At 36.1% G+C, this 18,611-nt stretch overlaps 1 protein-coding gene and 1 non-coding gene across 2 annotated transcripts in view; both read right to left on the bottom strand.

The window, feature by feature from the left end:
- Positions 1-1,762: 1,762 nt before the first annotated feature.
- IPO7 (importin 7) overlaps positions 1,763-18,611 on the bottom strand; it is a 50,304-nt gene continuing 33,455 nt past the window's right edge. The window contains exons 13-25 of the mRNA XM_060103235.1: positions 15,513-15,602; positions 14,939-15,104; positions 14,589-14,749; positions 13,379-13,507; positions 11,504-11,570; positions 11,295-11,420; positions 10,756-10,853; positions 9,508-9,603; positions 8,594-8,814; positions 8,287-8,492; positions 6,871-7,077; positions 4,933-5,049; positions 1,763-3,899 (exon numbers count right to left, since the gene is read on the bottom strand). Coding sequence (XP_059959218.1) covers positions 3,802-3,899; positions 4,933-5,049; positions 6,871-7,077; positions 8,287-8,492; positions 8,594-8,814; positions 9,508-9,603; positions 10,756-10,853; positions 11,295-11,420; positions 11,504-11,570; positions 13,379-13,507; positions 14,589-14,749; positions 14,939-15,104; positions 15,513-15,602 — 1,782 coding nt within the window. The 3' untranslated portion in view covers positions 1,763-3,801. The remainder of the gene's footprint in view (positions 3,900-4,932; positions 5,050-6,870; positions 7,078-8,286; positions 8,493-8,593; positions 8,815-9,507; positions 9,604-10,755; positions 10,854-11,294; positions 11,421-11,503; positions 11,571-13,378; positions 13,508-14,588; positions 14,750-14,938; positions 15,105-15,512; positions 15,603-18,611) is intronic.
- On the bottom strand, positions 15,188-15,371 carry LOC132494500 (small nucleolar RNA SNORA23). Its single transcript, XR_009533080.1, has one exon. It is a non-coding gene; the product is annotated as a small nucleolar RNA SNORA23 (small nucleolar RNA).

Raw genomic sequence — 18,611 nt, 5'->3', positions numbered from 1 at the left:
TGGCTAAACCCTCATGTACAATGCTAAAGAAGTGGCATGAGTGGGCATGCTTGCATGGTTCTTGATCTTAGGGGGAAGTGTTTTTAATCTTTCATCATTAAGTCCATTAGCTTTAGGGTTTTGGTAGATGCCTTTATTCAGGTTGAGGAAATTCCTTATTTCATTTTGAGTTATTAAAAGGATGTTAAAAGAAACTTTTTAAAAAGACTCTGGTAGGAAGCATTTAAATATAAGATTCAAATACCAAGTGTAACTGGCAAATTTCTATCTATACATGAAAGCAGAATCTATAAATACATAAAGGAATTATCACCTGTGCTTTTAAAAAACCTCAAAGGGGAATTACGTCTCAAAAAAAGTTACTTAAAATATATTCCTCTCGGGCTTCCCTGGTGGCGCAGTGGTTTAGAGTCCGCCTGCCGATGCAGGGCACACGGGTTCGTGCCCCGGCCCGGGAAGATCCCACATGCCATGCAACGGCTGGGCCCATGAGCCATGGCGGCTGAGCCTGCGCGTCCGGAGCCTGTGCTCCGCAACAGGAGAGGCCACAACAGTGAGAGGCCCGCATACCGCAAAAAAGAAAAAAAAAAACCACCACCTGAAACTAACACAATATTATAAATCAACCATATATATATATATATATATATATATATATATTCCTCTCATAGTAATAAAATTCTGGATTTCCAGCTGGATGTCTAGTTTCCCTTTGTAAAAACCACATGCACCAAAGTGTGAAGTGCTATTATTGCAAGGGTGGCCAACCTCATCAAGGGTAAAACCTAGAATTCAGGAGGGATTACTGATATTCAGATAATCTTCACCAAAATTTAAAATTATATAGAACAGAACTGACATTTTTATAACCAATATGCTTTAATATAATTTTAGTTCATTCATTTTACAAACACTTATGGAATGCCTACTATGCTTAAATCATTGTGCTAGAGCTTCCCAAAGACACGGTTTATATTAATACAATTCCTAATGACTTTTTCTTCATGCTTGCTTCAGGGACTACATCTGGGACTGAATAGCAGCACATAGCCATAGGGCTGCGGTATGGCCACCCCTGCTCTACACTCTGGTCTCTTCCAGAGGTGAACACAGCAGTCACTATCTTGATAAGGTGTGTAGATTAGTAATCACCATTCTGTTACCTGCAGAGAAATAGATTAACATCCTTTATTTAATACTGATAAACGAATAGCTTTTATAAAAATGGATGGCTTAAGTTTACAAAAAAGTGAAGATTTTATGCTAATGTCAGCCATTAAAAAAGACAAATACTGAAACCCAGACAAAATCAGAACTTGTATAAATTAAAAAATAAGTTATAGGTTAGTGAAACTGTGGGAAAGGCTGTATGTTAAACAAATAAATAAAATCTACATGCAACTAATTACAAGTTTATAAATACTACTCTTGAAAAGTTATCTAAAAGTTCTATAACCTTATTTAAAAACACTGACACATATCAAGATCCATAATCTATAAGAAACTCTAATTTGATGTTATATTTAAGGAAATACTGAAAATAATCGAGGTATATATTTGATGTATTAGAAACTACCATCTGAACAATATTTAATATTAAATATAGTTTAATTTTAAGGTCTTTCATTTCAGTCAAAAATCCGTAAATGTAGATTAGTTTGGACTGTATGACAGAGGAGACAATAAAACGTGTTCTCAAATACATGCCAATTACATTTTCTTGAAACAAAACCTCAGCAAACGAGAATTTCCATACTGTGCATGGGAATAACTAAAACCTTTATTAGATATGGTTTCCAATAACAATGTGAAAATTGGAATTATCAATTCAAAGAGCAGTAAAGTTTGAAATTTAAAAAAGTAGACTAGATATTAGGTAGGGGATAAAAGGTAAAGGAAGACGAAAATGTTTAATACTATTCAGTATCTCCCCTCTGTACACAATGTTGCATATATACAACTACTCCACTTTAATTTTACTGATTTTATATAATAGTGAAATCCCCTGAAGCAACCTAGGGTTTACAGATGGTGTCCAACTTGGGGGGAAAAAATGAGAAACACAATTGATTAACAGTTTTCACCCACACATTTTAGACAGACATTTTTTTCTTTTTTTTTTTTTTTGCCAAGATTTTCATAGTAAATTCATAAATATAGGAAATACTTTCACTCCTTCAGTGTTAAAATAGAAAACCAAACAGTGCCAACAGTAGTGGCTTAATTACTGGCACACAAGAAAAACACAACACCAATGGGTTTTCTTCATTATGCATTTTAAATAATGTGTGCATGTTTCATTTTTACAGTTATAAATTTTCTAGTCTGTTTAGACAACAGCACTTAATAGTCTTGAATTCATTGAGATGTTGCTTTCAATTTGAAATATTGTGTGTATACATGTATATAAAAAATAAACCAATGTATGACTTCTGACAGATGTTTAATATCAATAAAAGCTTATTTTTGAACATGCAGTTAGAAGAGAGGGAAGCAAGCCAACCTCTCTACATTGTCTTGTTGCTGGCCTGTTTTTGCAGTGGTATCAATAGTGGTTTTTGGAGGGAACCCTGTGCCTTCAGCCTATCTAAGACCAGATACCACCATCAACAAGAGGGGGAGAGGAGATGGAAAAAGGGAGGTGGGCAGGTGTTAAATGTCAATTTTAAAAGTGTACATTTTGTGTTCTTTCTAGGTATAGGATAAAAACAGATCAATGAGGAAAAAATTTATAATTAGGAAAAAACTGCAATCAAATGAAGACATAAAAGCCGAATTAAGTTCTTTTAATAGATTGCATATATAGATGTTTAGCCATACTCTTTTATCAACTCTTTAAGAGTAGAACTTTATATCCAATTTACATGCTTCAAATATCATCTTTCCTATTTGTTACAGTAAGGTCTTGTATCCAAATATCCACTTGTACACTGAGAGCTTTAAGAAAAAACAGGACACAGAGGGAGTTGCCATTTTTAGCAGCAATGAAATATCACTAACCCCTTTTAACATACCGAATTCAAGTCACTATCAGAGGTGAGTGCACCACAAAGTCACCAGGTACAAAATTGCTAGTTCATTTTTAAATTAATAACTTGAAATTACCCCTGCCCCCCACCCCATTACATCCCATCTTTTTATAAACAGCAAACATTTTGCTATTTTATACATAGGCTAGCAGGCTTGTTTCAATATGAAAGTGCTAATTCATTTACAGATTTTTTTTAATCAGTTATGTAGTGCTACAATAAATGTTCAATAGTCTACATAGGAACAATCTTTGATGATGAAAATGATGAAGATTGAATAAGGCTATCGATTACCTTATCTTATTTACATATAAAGAATAGATACCCAATGGTGAGGAAGAGACAGAAATCGGACAAATACTCATAGGTGTAAAAATTACATCTACCTCTGAGCTTATACTGTAAATGAGACATTTTAAATAGTCCTGTAGCCCATGCCTATTTTTTCCTCGGAAAAAGAAAAGCTGCCTTCATGACATCCCCTCTTGTTGCAGATTTCCACAGTGTCACTTGAACTTTCAGTCAGAATCTTACTTTCTTCAAAAAATAAAGAAAATACTCCCTGCCCCCCAGGTTACCTCCCTCCCCCGCCAAAATCCCTCTGGATTCATTTTCAGTGCCAAGTTGCATGATCAGGTCCCACCTCCTGGGTTTTTTTTTTGTCCATCTATTGATCAATTAGTTTAGAGTGGATAACATGAACCAGTTCTGGAACCGCTACTAGGAGGAACACAAGCTCTTCACTACAATCACACTGCAGGAAAGTGGTAACTCAATTCATCCCTGGTGCCGGGCCTCCAAAATTGAAAGAACTTGGCACAACTGGAGCACTGAATTTGTATCCTCCATGCTTCTCAATCATTTTGGATTCTAGAAAAACAAATATGTGAATGTTTAATAGAGCATTCGATCATCTTACTGCTTTGGAGAAAAGAAGGAATTGACAGACATTAACAACACCTTAACTACCAGTATTAGCCAAGAAGTTCCAAACTTTGGCCTCTGTTCTCCCTCCAAATGTATAGAAGAAAGAGAGGAGTATATTATGTAGAGAAGATGAACTCTCTTGTATGCTACAGACTTCTTAGCCAACTTTCACTTCGCATTGTTTAAAAAGAAAAATCTTTACTCTATTTTGAGTCAAATACTAAATCAGAAGGATCCAATCTCCAAAAGTAATAACAGCTAATGAATCTAATGCAGGCAAATTCAAATACTTTAGAAAGTTGTGCCATTTTTATAAGGAGGAACCTCTTTGAATATAATTTAGTCTGATGCAGTATTAAGACCTCTAGAAAACTACTAGGCTGGGTATTATCTGAAACATCCTGTATTGAAAGGCATACTGAAATGTTTAACGATGAAAAGAAATGATATATGTCTTTAATATAGTTTTTAAAAATTGCAGTTTTCATAACTTTAAAATTTACAATTTTAACGGAACTTTCTACTATCAAACCAGCCCCATGAGATTTAGCGACCTTATCAAAGCTACTGCACACTGAAAGTAGTCTTCAACTATACTTAAAATCAGTAAATTATGGCCAAAACCAAAATTCCTTTTTTCATTTCTACAGATTGGAATGAATTTCTTATCACCTCCAACAACTGTAGCTTTTATGTAATTTTAAATCACTTAATTTAAATTTTAAAGCTGTATCAAAGTCATTAATTGCATTAAAGAGGGGTTGAGGTTGGGACTTCCCTGGTGGTCCAGTGGCTAAGACTCTGCACTCCCAATGCAGGGGGCTCAGGTTCGATCCCTGGTCAGGGAACTAGATCCCAAGAGTTTGCATGCTGCAACTAAAAATCCCGGTGCCGCAACTAAGACCTAATAAAAAAATAAATAAGTATTTAAAAAAAAAAAAAAAAAAAAAAGAGGGGTTGAGGTCAATTAACATACCATGGGCTGCTCTTCTTTGATCAGCTAGAGTTGCTATATCCTGTAACTGTTTTCTTTGTTCTTCATTAAGACCATGAGTCAGAGCCTGATACCACACGGGATTACGATTTTGTATAGCTATCAAAAAGAAAACAAGGGAAAAAAGGGCAATAAGAGAGTCCTGGTAGTTCTTTTCTGTTCTATTCCCTCTACTCCACCTCCAATACTGAAATTCTGATCTAGTTTATATTCTCCCAATAATAATCTAAGGAATTTTAAATTACTTGTGAAGAAAAGATACAGAGGGAGAAAAAAAATTCTGGTTTAGCATTATGCCTCAAAAATCTAATCATAGTCATAATTCTTGTCTCTAGTAAATAAGGATTTAGAGCCTAATCCAACTGTTATACAATAAGTAACAAACTAGGGAAACTAGAAATAAAGTTAACCCAAACCCCTTAAAAGATTCAGAATTAAAGCAACTTATTTTTTTCTGCATTGCTTAATTCTGCATTGCTTATTCAAAAAACCCCTTTCTTAGATATATGTACTGTCTTTCCAATAGAAAGGTGCTCTGCAGTATTTAAGTTAAAATGCTCACACATTTTTACATTATAGCCTAAATAGCTGTCAAACTCAACCTGTGACGAATAACAAAATTTTGCAGCATGTCACAGGATCAGGTGTTAAAAATCTGTGTTTGGGCTTCCCTGGTGGCGCAGTAGCTGAGAGTCCGCCTGCCGATGCAGGGGACACGGGTTCGTGCCCCGGTCTGGGAAGATCCCACATGCCGCGGAGCGGCTGGGCCCGTGAGCCATGGCCACTGGGCCTGCACGTCCGGAGCCTGTGCTCCGCAGCAAGAGAGGCCACAACAGTGAGAGGCCCGCGTACCACCAAAAAAAAAAAAAAAATTCTCAATGTTTAACAAAAATATGCACTACATAAGTTGATATATAATGGTAGCAAGTCTATGTATTTCTGTATTTCAATTAGCTATATAAAGGGGTGTGTGTGTGGTGAGTGAGAAAGAGAGAAAATGTGCTCTATAACATGATTTTCTACTTCTACTTTATTGCATTTACTGTGGATGAGCCTTCTATAATAAACCATCCTTTAGGGATTAACATGTGTTTAAGTATACAAAATACAAAGTCATGGACAAAAGCCAGTCAGTAAGTTCTTGGCACTTCAATCAATCCTTACAGCCTGCCATGTAGCTCAGAAACAATTCCTTGCGTTTCTGCAAGCTTGCATCACAATTGCTTTGTCATGGGCTTGGAAGATTAATGCTTTGGTTATCAGAGAATTTATTCTACATCAGCGTTCATAATGCATAGGAATGATAAAATAGCACAGTAGTTAACTCTGGAGGGAAAGGATGTTCAAATATAGTGCCAAATTTAATTTCTTAAGTTGGGTTAAAGAACACAGATGTAAAAAACAAAAACTGGCACCTAGTATTCCGTAGCCACACACTGCGAAACAGGAGAAAAGAATAGAGATTCCAAGACCATAAATGTTATATAAATGGTCAAATTCTCAGACAGGTAAGCATGGGTTTAGCCAGGGGGAAAAAAAAGATACACAAATACATAAACACAAGAAACAGACATAACAGTAGATATTTCTGGGGAAAGCTGGGAGGTTAGAAATTAGAAGTAGGAAAAACAAACTGTCGCATAAACTTTTTGAACTATACAATTTTCCTATGACGTGCATATTTCAAAATTACAATCTAAATATAAGTAAACTAATAGGATGAGGAAAATACTCTGAATCTCTAAGGCAACAGTAGAAGTAACTTTGGTTACTTTGCCTAACAATCATAAATCACATTTTAGTTTGGGTTTAATATACCCAAAACCCCTTCTTTAAGGGGCAGATGTAAATAAGAACAGAGTGATTCAGGAAAACGGATCATATGGAGCTATCTGAATTACATATAACAAGTTAACTTACTTTGAAATATAGCTTTAAATATCTGATACTCATCAACAGGGTTATCTTCATCATCAATGATTGTGGAATAGCCTTCCAGGGCAGTTTCTTCAGCGTCATCTTCTTCCCAGTCTTCATCATCTCCATCTTCGCCTGCTTGCTTAGCCAGGATCTCCAAATATTCTTGTCCATCTTCATCAATATCATCTTCATCACTCCCCAGTTCCTCTGCCAAGTCATAAAAAGGTGCTCTTGTTAACACTGGAATATTCTGTTACTCACTGTAACTCACTGACAGTGAACATTGTTGGTGAATTACAAATCACAACTGAATAAATTCAAGGAAGAGTTCCAGGAATTGGTGTTTAAATACATATTCAACAATAAACAGAAAAAAAATTCTCATAGAAATCTAAGAAAACTAACCACAACTGTTAGTACTAGAAGTCTGAAAAAGGACTGCATAATATGAGAACCAGCACTTGGTGTGCTCTGTGACTTACGGTATATACCAAATCAAATACCAATAGTAAAGTAAAATTATTTGTTATATCCACAGAATACCTTTTATGAGATTTTTTTTTTTTTAAAGGCTGGCTGGCTAAGATAGTAAATGATAAAAGACAAAAATAGCAAGTGTTATATTTTGAAACCTTTACAATAATTTCTTTTAAACAACATCCTATCAGTTTATATTCTTGTAGTCTATACTGTCTTACAGGTGAAATGTGTTAGCCAACATCTAATTAACTTAATTTTACAGTGTAGATATAGCTAGATTTTAGCACTAATAGATGTTTACCAACACTAAAAACCTGCCAACAGGGCTTCCCTGGTGGCGCAGTGGTTGAAAATCCGCCTGCCAGTGCAGGGGACACGGGTTCGATCCCTGGTCCAGGAAGATCCCACATGCTGCGGAGCAACTAATCCCATGTGCCACAACTACTGAGCCTGTGCTCTAGAGCCCGTGAGCCACAACTACTGAGCCCACGCGCCTAGAGCCCATGCTCCACAGCAAAAGAAGCCACTGCAATGAGAAGCCTGTGCACTGCAACAAAGAGTAGCCCCCTCTCATTGCAACTAGAGAAAGCCCACATGCAGCAACGAAGATGCAACACAGCCATAAATAAATAAATATATACATATATATATATATATATATACACACACACACACATATATATATATACATACACACATACACACAAAAAACCTGCCAACACTGGAACTATATACACCTAGAACTGCTTTACATAGTGGTGATACAGCTGAAAGTTCCTGCCTTCATGGACCTTACACTCTAGTTCTATGAATGAATGAACATGAAAGCATTTGGCTATGATCCCACATTTCTTTAGGAGAAGGGCTAAAAGAACAAGTCCAGTGATATTTCTAACTGGGTAGTAAGACTGGCTTCCTCCATTGCAAATCCCTTACCCGTTTCATCATCATCTTCAGCTTCATCATCATCATCACTGTCATTCTCGTGTTCTGCATGGCAGGCATATGCTCTTTTTAATCCATTAAATAAAAGAATAAAAGCTGGCAAAATCTGTCCAGAAACCTGATTTAAAACTTGTGGTATTTGTTCCATATCAATAAGAGCACATAGGCCCAGAACACACATCTTTCTGTCGTGAAGCCTAAAAAATAAAATAAAATAAAATATTTCCTTATTTTCCTTTAAAAAAGATTCTGCAGAGTTCCTTACAAAGTAAATAAAGATCCAATATATGTTACTTACCCCAAGAAACAATCAACATCATTAAGCCACTGTGTAATAAAATGATTTGTAACTGGTTCAACATTATTAGGGAAGCGAAGATTTTCTAAGGTGTTGAGAAGTAGGTGTGGATTATAATACAAAGCTGCAATGGCAACTTGCAGGCACATTGTTCGAAGTTCACTTGTCTTCACCTCTCTTGTCAGTCTCTCTAAAGCTGCTTCCACGAATAAGGGAATACACTGTAGAGAAAGATAGCAAAACATTCCAAAACTGTAAGTAAAGCAGCCATTAACTACCCACCCTTATTAACTTTCTTGTTGCCTCAACTAACCCCCTTCCATTAAATGATCCAATTTTTATTGTTGAGCCATTTCAGTGGGAAATCCAATTTTAGAGAAAAATTAGTCTTCACTGAGCTATTAGAGCCCCACCACAATAGTAATATTGGATTCAAAATATTCCTACTGACTAACCTTATTGTGGTAATAATTTTGTAATATAAACATTTATCAACTCATCACACCATATACCTTAAAAGTTATACGTTATCTTTCAATTATGTCTCAGTACAGATGGATTTTCAAATTCCCGTTGAAACTGACCATGGAAATTTAATGACTAAATCTATCTTATTGCAAAGTGATAGTGTGGCAAACAATACTCTCACAATATACTTTAAAAAAAAACTCTTGTCAAAACTTACCTTGCATAACAAGTAGCCATAAAACTTGCCAGTCATATCTCCATACATATTAAATATATGATCATTATTAAATATTGATTAAATTTTAAATGAACAATTTTAACATGTTATCTAGGTGTCATAATAAACAACATACAAAATATATAGAATAAATGCCCCAAATGAAAAAGTGAAGGGAAAGATTCCCCCTCTGAATCCTCCAACACGAATTATTAATAGCTTCACTGACCTGGTCAATGCCACGCCCTTTGCACTGCAGAATGATGACTTCTAACAATTTTGCTGCATGACATTCTGCATCTTCTCCTGCAACTCCTGTAAGAACCTGATCAATACAAAATATAAACTGCAAGGAGGCGTCACAAAACCTTGAATCAGTCTATAGCTGCTGAAGTATTTAAGGTATTCTAATTAGTGAGTGACTGCAATAGTCATTGTACAGACTATAGTCTAAAGCACCCGTAGGATTTGGAGTTATTCGTCTGTAATACTGGTCTACATAATCAAAGCACATCCCATGTAGTGCCATTCTGGACCATAGCAAGTTGACAAACACTATGTCTAAAAAAATACTGACAATGGAGAGTGAGGTGAGCAGGAAGTAGAGGCAAAGGCTGTTGATGGAAAAGGCTGTCTCCAGACAAGAAATAAAAGCATGGACTTGATATGCTCATTAGCACTAGAGGAATGTAAGGGTTAAGGATAAGGGTTTTGTAATAGGAAAGTAGATGGTATATATCTCTGTTCCCAGAGTATTAACATAAACAATATAATTTGGCAACAAATAATAACATAACTAGGTGATTATTTTGTGACTAAGTGTTCAGAAAGGAATGACATCAATGAGGACAAACACAATCTAAAAACTTCATAAAGCGAAATCATTTTTTAAATGCCTGGTGTTGGGACTTCCCTGGTGGCGCAGTGGTTAAGAATCCACCTGCCAATGTAGGGGACACGGGTTCGAGCCCTGGTCCGGGAAGATCCCACATGCCACAGAGCAAATGGCCCCGGGCGCCACAACTACTGAGCCTGCACTCTAGAGCCCGCGAGCCACAATTACTGAAGCCTGTGTGCCTAGAGCCCGTGCTCTGCAACAAGAGAAGCCAGCGCAATAAGAAGCCCGTGCACCGCAAGGAAGAGTATCCCCAGTCTGCCCCAACTAGAGAAAGCCCACACGCAGCAAAGAAGACCCAATACAGCCATAAATAAATAAATATATTTATTTAAAAAACCCAAAACCCAAACATTTATAACTCCAATTAAATGTCAGAGGGCAGACATAAAACAAATACTTGTCAAAGCCATTACTGAGAGATCTAGAAATCAAAGCCATTTTCAGTTTATAACTCTTAAAGCCCTTATTCTGTCAGACCCGTATAATATGTTCACCATAATGTGGTACCACGTCTCTTCACAATTTTGTACTTTTTATAGCACCAGCCTCACATGCTCATATTAACTAAAAGTGACCTACCTTTTTGCACATACTGTATATCATTTCAAGGTACTTGGTATCAGACAGAAGTGTGTCTGTATCAACTGTTACATAATTATGAAGCAGAGGCATCATATCTGTATTAATAAAAAGCATCAGTTAAGTATCTTTACTAACATATATGCTGTGTTTCTGAGAAAACCTCAGAAAGAAAAAGTAAGTCTGAATGTTCTGTCCCTAAAGTTTACTTTTAATTATTCATTTATAATTAAACGTAAAAATGAGGCTATTATTAAAGTGCATTCCTTCATATTTAGCAGTTAAAGATTATACAAAGAAGACTGACAGGGGGCAGAAGGTAAGAATGTGTGTTAAAGAAAAAAATCTCAAGTGATAACTAAATCAAAACGTATAATGGAAATCAATGGTACGGGTCATCTTTGAGCACTAATTGCTACTGATAACTTATCCAAACAACAAAACACACAGAATATTCAAAAGTTTGTATTCAAGTGATACACTAAAATTGAATACAAATGGGGAGGAATCCTTAGTATTTCTATGATGACTTGACTTACCTGTAAAGTAATCAAAGCCATCTTGCTGAAAAACCTCAAATACCAGAGGTAGTAGCTGCCACATCTGTGGAGACACTTGTTGACATGTCAAACTATGTGCTAAAGAGAAGATCTCCTCATAGAATTCTAAAAGAGAATACTGAGTCATTAGGACAATGCTTGCTCATATGAAATAGTAGTGTATTCTTAACACAATCAGAGGTATATACCTAAGACATGCTGTTGTAAAACAGTTCCAATGACCTGTAAGCAGATTCCTTCAAGTTGCTGGGTTATCTAAAAGAGAAGAAAAAAATCATATGGAATGGTAGCACACTGAATGAATTATTAAATAATGTATAATAATTCAATGCATTTCAGTGTAAAGTCAATATTGTGAACAAATTAATATTTTAAACCTGTTTCAAAATGACTCATATTATGAAATTGTGAATCAATATGGATATGAAATTTAATGAAATACCATTACAATGAGACAAAGAAAGAACATGCATAGTTTACCTATAAAGTAAAGGAAAAAAAAGTTTCCTGGAAAAATGCAAGTAAGTATGAAAATAAAGGAGCCACGTCATTCTGCAGAGACTAAAATCTTTTTGTGTGTAAACATAGATTAATTCAGGCCAGATATAACTGAGTGTAATTGAGATGTAAATCAGTAGCTTACTGAAAAATTATTTAAAATAAGGCATTATTCCTACCACTCCCAATAATTTTTAAGCCACCTCCATTTATATAATAGTGAGCTAGGCCCCCAAGTCATACAAGATAGACAGAAAATACAAACTCCCCTTTTGTCAGTATGGTCCTCAATTGGATCCCAAATCCCTGAAAGTCATCAAAATGTTTAAAAAGTGGGGGAGAGGAAATGAGATAAAATTTACTAATCAGGGGCTTCCCGGGTGGCGCAGTGGTTGAGAGTCCACCTGCCAATGCAGGGGACACGGGTTTGTGCCCCAGTCTGGGAGGATCGCACATGCCGCAGAGCGGCTGGGCCCGTGAGCCATGGCCACTGAGACTGCGCGTCCGGAGCCTGTGCTCCGCAACGGGAGAGGCCACAAGAGTGAGAGGCCCGCGTACCGCAAAAAAAAAAAAAAATTTTACTAATCAGATATAGAAGCAGGATACCCATTTCGAATACATATACTCAATACATCTTCAACTCTTCAAATATAGTAAGCAATTGATTTGTTAACCGTAAGGTAGCTATAGGATTACTCATGGCTTCTAGCTATCTCCAATTATAATCTACAAAAAAAATCTGAAAGTTTACTGAAACTCTCATGTTGCAAAAGGCAGTTTGTAGATAATCTGAAATCATGATTTATGGACTTAAATATCTGCATTGTAATTATAAACACCAAATTTAGAACAATGTTTACTTCTAAGGGAAGGAAGTAGGGAAATGAGATTAAGAAGTGGTTTCCTAATGGTTTCAATTACATCTATCTGAAACTTTTTCTTACTGGAAGTCTAAGGATATACCATGGAACATTAAAAATCTAATAAATTTAGGTGGTGGGTAAGGGGTACTGGTTAGTTTTCTATGTTTTTTTACTCTTTTCTGTATGTTTTAAATAATTCCACTTTTAAAATTCATGATTACAATTCGCTTACCTTTCCAAAAGACAATAGTAAAAGAAGAAAACTAGGAAGATGATGGTGATGGTTGCACAACAATGTGAATGTACTTAATACCATTGAAATGTACACCTAAAAACGGTTAAGGTGGTATATATGTATTATACCCTAACTAAAAAAAATTTTTATTAAAAAGGAAAACTAGGAAGAATATGTTTTCCTAGGAATCACCATAATTTTGTATCTGAAAAGGTAACCCTAAGAGGGAGCCAAAACCCAAAGCCTTGAGGTAAAGATACGGTAATACAAATACCTCCTTCCTATTCCTTCTAAGATATCTGTAAGGTACCTACACAAGGGTACTAGTTAATAGATAGCAAAATCAAGGTATGTGAGAAGATGACCAGAGAATAGATAAGTCAGAGCCCTCCAAAAAGCACAGAACAGTTGATGAAGAATGGCTTCAAATTCCCTAAAACCTTTACAACACTGGATCGTTTTCTTACTTCTTTATGATCTTCAACTACACTAAGAAGTGTGTCGATGGTATTCAGGATTCCCATAGCAGTAACTGCTTTGTCATCACTTCCTTCTTCATCTGGCCCAGTCTGGATTACTTGATTAAATGTCATTGCCTACATTCAAGAGAACGTAATTAAGGTTTGCCATTAAAGCAGTATAAACATGTTTTTGTCTAAAACTTTTTATTTTTAAAAAGTTCTCACTGGGACAGCACAACCAATCAGCATTTCCAAATCAACTAATATTACTTAAGAGCTTGGGCTCTATAATCAATGGTACTGCTCTGCCACTTACTAGGTCACCTTAAACAGATTGCTTGACCTCTTTTTCCTGACATCTCCATAGATACTGTGAGGCAAGGTATAGAAAGTGCTTAATATTATGAATATTTTTATTTAAATTACTGGCTAACATTTGACAATGCCCAAATACTAGTCATCAAGGTTTTTGTTGCCATTGAATTCAATCATTTTGAAAAATTCTGAGCAACTGAGCAAAGTCATTAGTTATGAGGAGTCATAATAATCAGCTTTTTATAATGCAATATACTTTTAATGAACACTACTATCTTTATCCATATGTCTTTAGCCACTTCAAAATCAGCTGTTAAAAATATCCACAGCAAATACCAAGAGTTAGATTCTTCAAACCTCAGTATTTAGCAAGAATATAAACTGCACCAAGTAAACCACTGTATAGAGAATATGAATGGATAATTGTTGGGTACATGTCCATATTTTCTATTACCCTTAAATAATCTACATTGTTAATTCTCAGAAGTTCAGGGCTATGTACAATAGACAAAGGTCAACTATGAAACTATTTACACAAATTTCACTTTAAAAATCTACTTATAACTATTATCTCTATCTGTCAGTTGGTCCAAAGCATTCCAGGAAACCACGCAAACAAGGTAGTCATGATGCAATGTGAGAACAAGTAAACAGCTCTGCATTGTAGAGGCATAAAGCCCAGGTGTGAATACCAGACCCACCCCTTCTAATTTGGGCAAATTACTTAACCTTTTTATACCTCACATTTTCTCTCAGTATAGGAATATTCCTCATAGGATTGTGTGAGAATTAAATGAGTTAAAATATATATCAAGGGCTTAGAATGGTGCCTGACATACAGAAGCTCTGTGAAAATACTGTAATCTAAGTAATGCATAAATGACTGGTTCAAATAACATACCAAATGTTGTGTCATTTCTACTGCAATAGGAGTAACTTCTTCACTATACTCGCAGATCATTTTCTGAATTACATTGGTAAGATCATCATTTTCTGTTTCTCTTATAATATGAAGAAGAGCCTGCATGACAGGTCTGATGAATGGTGTGATGTATTCTTTAGCTTTAAGAGAAAGAGAAAAAAACTTTTCGCCAAAACAGCTAAAATTCCTTAAAACCTGGCACTACATATACCAAAGAGTAAACAAGAAATCGTTTCAAATAAGAAGACAATGTATCAAGTTTCTAGGATTATGCCTTGTACAATCATGTGTAAGCACATTGTACTATTTTTGAGATATAAATCCTTTACCTTTCTCTTGATTGCTGATCAGCACTTGAAGTGCAATGGCAGCTTCCACTTTAACAGGCATTTCCCTATCATCAATCAGACATCTTCGTGTCAGCTCTAGGGCTGTTTGCAGGTTCTGGTCACTTTTGAACTTCACTTCACAAAAATAGTGAAGGACCCAGCAAGCCTTTTTAAAAAAAAATGCAGTGAGTTACTATAGGTATCTTACATTAAAGTCCACCATGTGACAATATCTCTAGTGTCAAAGTTCTATGTGTGGGAATTTGGAGGCTGGCCAGTGGTAGGTATGTCCAAAGACACAACACTCGACCAGTACTATGATCCCAACTTACTCTTTGGCTACATGATGTTTGTGTGGATAGCAAGATCTGAATGCAAAACACAGACAGACACTGCTATCAGACACAGATGAAAACTATGCACACATTATGAGCAGCCATTTAAAGACATACGAAAGTCTAGAATAAAACATGGCTTTAAAGTGAACATTTAAAAGTTTCCATATAAAAGTCCACATAAGCAGTTACTCATTACAAGACATAAATGTATAAATCAATACAGCTTTAAAACATACCCTAGCTCTCATGTAGCCTAGTTCACTGCTGAAGAGAGGGAATACATGATTCTGCAACATATATTCCATCTGATCTTTGTAGATCTTTTTCTGTAAAAATAAACAAAGTTCCAAATACAATCATCTCAAATGCCAAATAGATACACAAGTTTTAAAAATGACTACTGATGTCAAAACATACATTTATTCTGGAATTTTGAACCACAAGATCCACATCCAATTTTCCTATTCTCGAACATTACTATCAAAAATCACTGGGGGGCTTCCCTGGTGGTGCAGTGGCTGGGAGACCGCCTGCCGATGTGGGGGACGCGGGTTCGTGCCCCTGTCCGGGAGGATCCCGCGTGCCGCAGAGCGGCTGGGCCCGTGGGCCGTGGCCGCTGGGCCTGCGCGTCCGGAGCCTGTGCCCCGTGGCGGGAGGGGCCACAGCAGTGAGGGGCCCGCATACCGCAAAAAAAAAAAAAAAAAAAAAAAAAAAAAAAAAATCACTGGGTACATTCTTTTAATCCTTTTACATCATTTGTTTAGAAAGCAATTATGCCAAATCTTAACATCAATGGTGTTTAAGTAACGAGAAGAGTGGTTAATTTTATTCCTTAGCTTGTAAAACGTGTTTTGTTATAAAACTATTAATATAAGTAGTTATATTTATATTAATATAACTATAAAACGTTAAAATAAAATTATTATAGTGAAAGAACCTCTGGAAAGGTTCTAAATGGACAATACAACATAGACTGAGAAATATCCTGCTCTCAGAGTAATAATCTGGATATCTAAAGATACTCCTGTGAATCTTAAAATAGGATATTTTCTAAATGGTAACAAGTTTTTAAGAAGAGTTCCTTGAATTGCATATTAGATCAACATTAAAAACTTGACAACACTTAAAAAAACCAAAGTGACTAAAGAGACATGATAACTAAATGCAACGTGGGATTCTGGACTGGATCAGGGACCAAACAAAAAAGGACATTAGTGGGAAATCTTATAAAATGTGAAAGGGGTCTGTAGATTAGTTAATAGTATCATATCAATATTAATTTCCTGGTTTTGAGAATTGCAGCATGGCTATCTAATATGTTAACATTAGAAAAAGTTGGGTGAAGAGTAATGGGAACTATTTTTGCAAATTTTCTCTAAGTATAAAATTTAAAAATATAAAGTTAAAACAAAAACCTGAATGTGAGAAGAGAACTCACTCAAGATTCCCAGACACAACAAATAACCACGTAATTTACCCTTTATAAATGAAGAGAAGAATGGGTGGATATAGAAAAGCTGAAAGATACACAAAATATACCCACAAATTAATGGTGATGAATTCAGTGGAGCATCATATGCAGCAAGGTTTCTGGGAGTAGGATGAACTGTGTCTAAATATTTACTTACACTTTGAAATAGTTATTTATTAACTTTAAAAGTGAAAACAAATTTCAGATCTTATGAAGTCAGACGAAATGTGTACAATTAAGGTGAGGTTTCTAAACATACATCTAATCCAGTCAGCCATTCTTTACCAGAAAATGTGTGCCACAAAAGCATGATGTTCCTAGGCTGTGAAGGGATATATTCATGTTTACAAACTTCCTTAAAGATCAATTTTCTGAGAAGAAAAAAACACTACTTTACAATTGTCTTGCAACACGAAAAGAAGATAACTCATATACAAAAAGAATTACCTTCAGCACAAGCAACAGCAAAAAAGTATAGAGGACATTATTTCAAAATCAAATTAAATGTGTACTTCAAAGGACATCAGCAAGAAAGTGAAAAGATAATCCACAGAATGGCAGAAAATACCTGCAAACCACAAACAGTTGATCTTTGAATAATGAGGGGGTTGGGGTGCTGACACTCTGCTAGTTGAAAATCTGCATTTAATTTGCAATTTGACCTGCATATCTGTGATTCCGCATCTGCAGATTCAACCAACTGCAGATCATGTAGTTCTGTAGTATTTATTGTTGGAAAAAAATCCACATGTTAAGTGGACTCCAAAACAGTTCAAACCTGTGTTGTTGAAAGGTCAACTGTACATGAAAAGTTTCTAGTATTTAAAATATATAAAAGGGCTTCCCTGGTGGCGCAGTGGTTGAGAATCTGCCTGCTAATGCAGGGGACATGGGTTCGAGCCCTGGTCTGGGAGGATCCCACATGCCATGGAGCAACTAGGCCCGTGAGCCACAACTACTGAACCTGTGCGTCTGGAGCTTGTGCTCCGCAGTAAGAGAGGCCGCGATAGTGAGAGGCCCGCGTACCGTGATGAAGAGTGGCCCCCACTTGCCACAACTAGAGAAAGCCCTTGCACAGAAATGAAGACCCAACACAGAAAAAATAAATAAATAAATAAATAAACTCCTCCCCCCAACATCTATATATATATATATATATATATATATATATATATATATATATATATATATATATATATATATATATATATATATATAAAGAACTCTAACAATTCAACAATAAAAAGACAAATAGGGCTTCCCTGGTGGCGCAGTGGTTGAGAGTCTGCCTGCCGATGCAGGGGACACGGGTTTGTGCCCCGGTCCGGGAAGATCCCACATGCTGCGGAGCGGCTAGGCCCGTGAGCCATGGCCGCTGAGTCTGCGCGTCCAGAGCCTGTGCTCTGCAATGGGAGAGGCCACAACAGTGAGAGGCCCGCGTAACGCCAAAAAAAAAAAAAAAAAAAAAGACAAATAACCCAATATAAAAATCGACAAAAAATTTGAATAAAAATTTCTCCAATGAAGATACACAGTGGACAATAAGCAAATAAAAAGATTCTCAACATCATTAGCTATTAGGGAAATGTAAACCACAATGAGAGTACCATTTGACACCAACTGGGATGGCTGTAATTTAAAAAGACACAATAAGAAGTGTTGGTGAGGACACAGAAACTGGAACCCTCACACACTGCTAATGAATATATAAAATGGTACAGCCACTTTGGAAAACAGTCGAGCAGTTTCTCAAAATGTGACCAGCAATTTGACTCCTAGGTATGTATTACCCATGAGAAATGAAAATGTATGTCCACCAAAAAATGTGTACAGAAATGTTCATAGCTCCATTGTTAATAATAAC

This window comes from Mesoplodon densirostris, chromosome 7 (genome assembly GCF_025265405.1).
Source record: "Mesoplodon densirostris isolate mMesDen1 chromosome 7, mMesDen1 primary haplotype, whole genome shotgun sequence".
In the NCBI taxonomy this organism is placed as follows: domain Eukaryota; kingdom Metazoa; phylum Chordata; class Mammalia; order Artiodactyla; family Ziphiidae; genus Mesoplodon; species Mesoplodon densirostris.
The sequence above is the reverse complement of the archived record's forward strand: the minus strand, read 5'-3'. Positions and strand labels throughout refer to the sequence as shown.